At 26.3% G+C, this 6,582-nt stretch overlaps 3 protein-coding genes across 3 annotated transcripts; 2 read left to right on the top strand and 1 right to left on the bottom strand.

Moving 5' to 3' along the window:
* Positions 1-460: 460 nt before the first annotated feature.
* On the bottom strand, positions 461-1,480 carry ENU1_048360 (snRNA activating protein complex subunit, putative; the record flags this gene model as incomplete). Its single annotated transcript, XM_008857786.1, has 1 exon — positions 461-1,480. One exon carries the CDS (start codon positions 1,478-1,480, stop codon positions 461-463), a length of 1,020 nt encoding a protein of 339 aa, XP_008856008.1.
* Positions 1,481-1,664: 184 nt separating this feature from the next.
* Positions 1,665-3,518, top strand: ENU1_048350 (protein phosphatase, putative; the record flags this gene model as incomplete). Its single annotated transcript, XM_008857785.1, has 1 exon — positions 1,665-3,518. The coding sequence occupies one exon, from the start codon at positions 1,665-1,667 to the stop codon at positions 3,516-3,518; it is 1,854 nt and encodes a 617-aa protein (XP_008856007.1).
* A 178-nt stretch (positions 3,519-3,696) lies between these two features.
* On the top strand, positions 3,697-4,980 carry ENU1_048340 (leucine rich repeat-containing protein; the record flags this gene model as incomplete). Its single annotated transcript, XM_008857784.1, has 1 exon — positions 3,697-4,980. One exon carries the CDS (start codon positions 3,697-3,699, stop codon positions 4,978-4,980), a length of 1,284 nt encoding a protein of 427 aa, XP_008856006.1.
* Between the last annotated feature and the right edge of the window lie 1,602 nt (positions 4,981-6,582).

Here is a 6,582-nt window from a genome sequence, read left to right as displayed (position 1 = left end):
TTTTTTTTTCCTATTTTTACTCTTTATCATCTCAACTTTTTGAGTTCTCCACGTTATGCTTTGTCATTGACTTTCTTTATGATTATATTTCTAAATCTTCTTATCAAAAGATGTTAAATGAAAATATGTTCTTTCCTCTTCAAATACTATCCTATAAATCTCTTATATAATGAGTATAATGGTCTTTTAGATATCTATTAGTGATTTGAATTTTATTTATTTCTCTATTTATCTTGTGATAAAAATTATTTATTAATTTATCAGTAATAATCTACCTTTGATAATAAGACCATAGAATCTTATGAAAGGGTATTTACAAACGTAATTATCTATTCATTATTATAATCTAGATCCTACTTTAGAACCTTTTTTTTCAAATTTTATGTTAAAAAAAAAAATAATAAAAACAATAAAACAATTTTTATATTTCTTACATTCTTATTAATAAAATTTGAACCAATCAAATATCTCTCTTTTCAAATCCTATATCCATATCATTATGTAATAAAGAAAAACATTCTTTACAATAATATGATGGATCAGATATTCCTGCACTATCCCCTGTCACTTCAATCTCTGCTTTTCTTGAATCACAAATATTACATCTTTGTTGTTCTTTTCTTTTTCTGAATATAATTCTTGGATATTTACCATTCTTATCTTCTTGTAGTGGAACTCTAATGTCTGAAATTATAAAAATATGTTCACAATCCAGTAGATGCCCATATAAATATGGTTCATCTATTTCAATATTAATTTTACCTAATTCAAAGTCTTCAATACAACACTGAAAATGAGATGGGAATCTTGAGTATTGAAAATTTCGATATTCTCTCCACTCAACTAAGTTATACATAACTTGTTCTTGATTATTCTGGGATGTATAAAATGTGTCATTAATAAATATAAAATCTGGGTCATTAATTCCTTTTTGAGTGAGACAAGGAATAACAGTTCTAAGTTCACTAATAGTATTAGTTGTTTTGACTTCAATCCAACAATCAAAATTCTTTTTAGAAAAGTCAAAAACTTTAATAGTCATAATACTATCTCCTTCTTTTAATGAAGAAGAAAATGTAAATGTCAATGGCTCTTTTAATGAGTTTTTTGCTTCTTTAGTAACAACAATTTGTTTTTTAAAGAGTTGTTCTGCAAGATATGTTAGTTGTGTATTTGGTTTTCTATCTGATGAAACTGGAATTTTGTTGTTAAATATTTCGTCTAGTCTGAGTTTTGATACTTGTTCACTAGGAACTTCTTCATACCTTTTTGCTGCCTCATCAATAATCTCTCGTTGAGTCTCAACTCTAACATCACTTGTATCTATTGATTTCATAACATCAAGTGATGGATGTTCTTGAGAGTAAAAATTAATTAATTGGATATATCTATGAGAAAAGGTGCTGTATTGACGAGTACTTATTCTTTCGGATGGGATTGACATTTGAAAATCACAGTTTGGGTTATGGGAATTTCTCATCATTTCCATATATTTTCATTAATTTGTATTGTTTTCGATATGCATAACAAAAAGGAAGATATTTCCAAAATAGAAGAGAATTATCAGATCCTGATTGTAAAGATAAGGCTGAAAAAGAGGGAAAAAACCCTTTGACTGAATGAGTTAGAAAAAGAAAATCTTTAATCTGAAATCCACTAATCTTATGTCTGAGGGAACAGAACTCAGTGAGTGTCTTCAAACAACTGGGGTTGGCATTAACGATGAACAGGAAAAAGATTTTCCTCAGCCAAAACGAAAAGTGCTCAAGGAAAAGAAAGGCACCAAGAAAACAAATACGTCTAAGAAAACACACCCCACAGATGAAAAAGACGAAAGGTCAGAAAAAGAAAAACAAACAAGTCAAGAAAAAATAAAAGAGCAAGTTGAAGGATGGAGTGAGAAGGATTATAAACACGAAAATATAGAGAATAATGAAATTAATCTAACTGAGGTCAATCTTAATGAGCAAGGTGAAGAAGATTTTGGAGAACAAAATGAAGACAAACCAAAAAGAAAGAAGTTAAGTGAAAGAAAACCATTAAAAGGCACAAAGAGTAAAAAAGTGAAGAAAGAAAAAACAAAAACTAGAAATGAAGTTATTGAAGATGATATTACAGTTGAGTGTTTTACAAAACAAGAAAATGAGGTAATTGCAAAGGAACAAATAAATCAAGAAAAAGAAATTAAAGAAAAAGAAGATAAAAAAGAAGAGAAAGGATTGACAACACTACAATTAAGAGATAAGATTAATGAAAAAGGTGAAGATATAAAAGAAGAAGTAGAAATAAAAAGAAAAACATTAGATGGAAGAAAAGTAATAAAAAGAAAGAAAAAAGAAACCGAAGAAATTATAAAGAAAGAAGTAGAACAAGAAGTTGAAGAAACAGGAGAAAGTCTGAATAAACCAGATATAAGAACAAAGGAGACTAAAGTAGAAGAAAGAATTCTTGAGACGAAAGAAGAAATCAAAACAGACACCACTCAAGAAGATAACAAAGAAGAGATTACAGGAAGAAAAGCACTTAGAAAAAAGAAGAGTCACAAAAAAACAACGGAGACAGGAGAAGAAGAAATAAACACAACAGAAGAAGAAAAGAAAAAGAAAAAAAGAAAGAAAAAAGTAAAGAAAGAAAAAGAATTAGAAGAGTTTGAAAAAACAGGGAAGAATAAATATATTGAATATTCATCAGGAGAAGATTGTAATAGAGAAGGACTTAGAAGAGCCAAAAAGAAACCAGTTGGATTAAATTATTTTTCAGAAAAGAAAGGACTCTTAACAGACGAAGATTTAATGGAAGATGAACATTATTGTGGGATGTCATTTAGAGGAGATGAAAAGAAATCAATATTTGGAATTTTTGATGGATATGGAGGAATAGGAGCAGCAAGAGAAACAAGAAGAACATTACCAAATATTATTCAAAAATTGATAGAACAAGGATTAGATAGTAAAGAGATATTAGAAAAAGGATTTGCAGAAGTTGATGAAGGAATGAATAAAGAAGAGTTTATGGATATTGGATGTACATGTACATTAATATATATATGGGAAGAAGATAATAAGGTATATATTAGAAGTGGAAATGTTGGAGATTCAACATGTTTTGTTAAAAAGATGAATAAAGGAAGACCAGAAATCATCACATTAACACAAGATCATAAAGTAACATCAGCATGTGAACAAAAAAGAATGAAAGAAGCAGGAATTACATTAGTTGAAGGACAAAAAAGAATTAATGGAGTTGGAGTAGCACGTACATTAGCTAATCATTTTGTAAAAAATTTAAATATAGGAATGATAGGCACACCATATATTAGTCCAGCTATTGTATTAGAAAGTGGGGATGAAATTATTTTATGTAGTGATGGTATCTGGGATGTAACTACACCAGAAAAGGCATTTGAAATGATGGAAAACACTCAAGTCTCGGAAGCACCAAAAGTCATTATGGAAGAATCAATGAAAATAACGGAATGTAGAGATAATGTGACTGTCATTGTCGTTAAGATCCTTTAAAATTTATCAATTCAAAAATCAGCTTTTAATTTCATTGTTTTCATTCAAAATTAATTTTAAAGATTTACTTTATATTCATAATGATACAAACATTATCATTAAAAGAACAAATAAAAATATAACATGTTTAGATGAAAAGATAATTATTAATAAGAGGCAATAAGAAATAAAAAGAAATATGAATTGCCAACGAAGTAACAAGAATAAAAAAGGCAACTCGCCTTTAAAATTTATTTATCAAACAAAAGTCTTTGAATATTTAGAACTCAAAGATTTATTAAATTGTAGACTTGTATGTAGAGAATGGAAAATGTTCTTAAACTATTTTCCATTACAATGTTCAATTTATTCCAAATCACAAATTTTTTCAATCTTTCCTCATTGTTCAAATGTTGTTATTAATGAAATATCAACACCAATTATTTCTATACTTAATACAACAAAATGGTTACAATCACTTTCTATTAGACATATGACACAAGAGTCATGTAATTTATTATCTAATATGGATTTAAAAATGTTAACTTATCTTGAAATATTCTTTTCAAATGCTACTCATCTAAACATTAACAATTTATTGAATTTAAAAAAGTTAATGTTATATGATTTTCCATCACTTTTAGACAATGGATTGATTTGTCATGTAGAATCATTGAAAACAATCAAATTATCATCAATTCCTTATTTCAGTTTTAAGAATGTTAAACAATTCTCTCCATATATTAAGGAGATTGAATTAATTAATATGCCTAAGATTGGACCAAAAAGTATTCAACAATTTAACCATTTCAAAAAGTTAAAAAAATTAACAATTAGTGATAATGAAGAATTGACAGACTCTGTTTTAAAAGAAAATCTAAAGAATGTTCATTTAGAACAACTTACAATTTCAGATTGTACAGGACTTGAAGGTTCTTTTATTTCTGATTTACCTCCTTTAAAAAAATTAACATTAACATTTAATAAATCATTAGATGATAGATGTTTGTGTGCTTATAATCATTGTGAGAAAATAGAGTCTTTAGATTTGTTTGGAAGTTCTATCATAAAAATACCTTCATTTCCAAATTTGAGAAGATTATCTATTGGATATACAAATACACTTATACTTAATTTGACTCATTTAACAATGTTAAAATCTCTTGATGTTACATATTTAAAATTAAATGATACTGACCTAGACAAAATTGCTATTCTTACAGGACTTATTGCATTGAATTTATCATTTAATACTTCAATTACAAATACTGGATTAAAGAAAATAATTTCATCATGTAAAGAATTACAAGCTATTAATCTTGCACGTTGTACCTTAATTACTTCTATTGGAATTAAGATGCTCAGTCAACTAAAAAACTTACGGTTTTGTGTTCTTCCAAATTTTATGAAAATTTATCATGACCAACTCTGTGATGAAAAAAACTTATTTAATATGAATAATGAATGGGGACATAATAATTAAGACACTTTTATAACTTTTAAGTTAAACCAAAATATAACAGATGAAATTTCCAAATAAATGTGAATTAAAAGAAATAAATTAATAATATACAGTCTTATCTTAATACTTTTTGAATTAAGACAAATCCATAAAGACTATTTCACTTAATCATCTTCATTAACATAATAATAATAGACATATCCAACAATAGCATGTACTGTAAATAATAAAAGTAAAATTGACATATATTTGATTGTTTTAATTCCTTGTTTTTTAGCACCTTCAAGAACATCATCTACTGTTTCTTTTACTGAAGTAACTTGATTGGAAATATCATTAATACTATCACTTGAAATCGGTACAAACATTTCATCTTCAATTAATCTGCTCATTATTCTTCTTTTCTAATTATTTTGATTTTTTTTGATTATAAAGTTCATGTGTCTGTCGCATCTCTCTTTTGATTGGTTGGTTATTTTATTCTTTTCCTTAATTCATTGAAAGATTTTGGAAAAATCGTGTATTTGATGAATTTCCAATTACCTCTTTGTTAGTTCTTTTACTAGTATTTTGTAATATGTTTTTAAAAAAATCATGGTTCTTAATTTAGATTTTTTGTCTTTTTGCAAAACATCGATGTTTGTGAGTGAAAAAAAAAGCTCATCTTCTGCTTCAGATATTTTTTAATTTCTATTTTAGGAAAAAGTGTCTGAGAAAAACTAAAAACAATGAAAATCAAAAACAAAATATAATAACAAAAAACATCAAACAACGAGTGTTGTTTAGTTATGAAGAAAGCATATTTCATTCATTTTAATATGAGTTGGTTGTGATTGTCATCTCATTTTCCTTATTCAAATGTTCTTCCGATATAATCTTTTTGTAAATTTGTTTCATATTTTATTATAAACTTCTCAAACCTCTAAATAATATTAATGATTTTTATTAAATGAATTTTATGGATACTTTTAGTGCATTTTCAATCTAACTCAAATGAAAAAAGAGGTGAATTCAATGAGGAATATCATTTTATTTTTTAATTTTTGTATTTAACTAGAGTTATAACTTATTTTCCTCAAATAAAATCATTTTAATTTATGACAACCATCTGATCACAACGTCTTCTTTGAGTTAGTCTAACGTTAATAACCAGATAATTAGGTTTGTGGTGTGACTCAAAGACTTTGGTATGAAAAGCAACAAAGTAATTTGTTTTATTTAAATAAGTGTTTTTCATTCTGAACAACAAAGCCTCTGAAAGTTTTTATATGTTTTAGTAATACTCATTGTATATGACTAATATTTGAGTACTCATTAAATTAATTTTATAACAAAAGACAAAACAATTCCTCAACGTGTCATTAGGCAATTGTTATGTCATAATGACGAAAATACAAGTCATGCCTTTTGGCATTATGTAATATAATAATCGATAATATTTAAGCATAATTGCTTCAAAAATAAATAAGGGTTTATTATTCTTTTTAAATATTAAATTATTATTCAATAATAATTTGTTATAAATAATATCACCCATAATTTGAATTGTTAAGATCTTCAAATTTAATGAAAGTTATTTCGTTTAACCAACCGCAATTTCTACATTACACTGATGAAAAAGAT

Source organism: Entamoeba nuttalli (assembly GCF_000257125.1).
Source record: "Entamoeba nuttalli P19 unplaced genomic scaffold asmbl_2929, whole genome shotgun sequence".
Classification (NCBI taxonomy): Eukaryota; Evosea; order Mastigamoebida; family Endamoebidae; genus Entamoeba; species Entamoeba nuttalli.
Note: the sequence above shows the minus strand (reverse complement) of the source record. Positions and strands in the feature narration are given on the sequence as shown.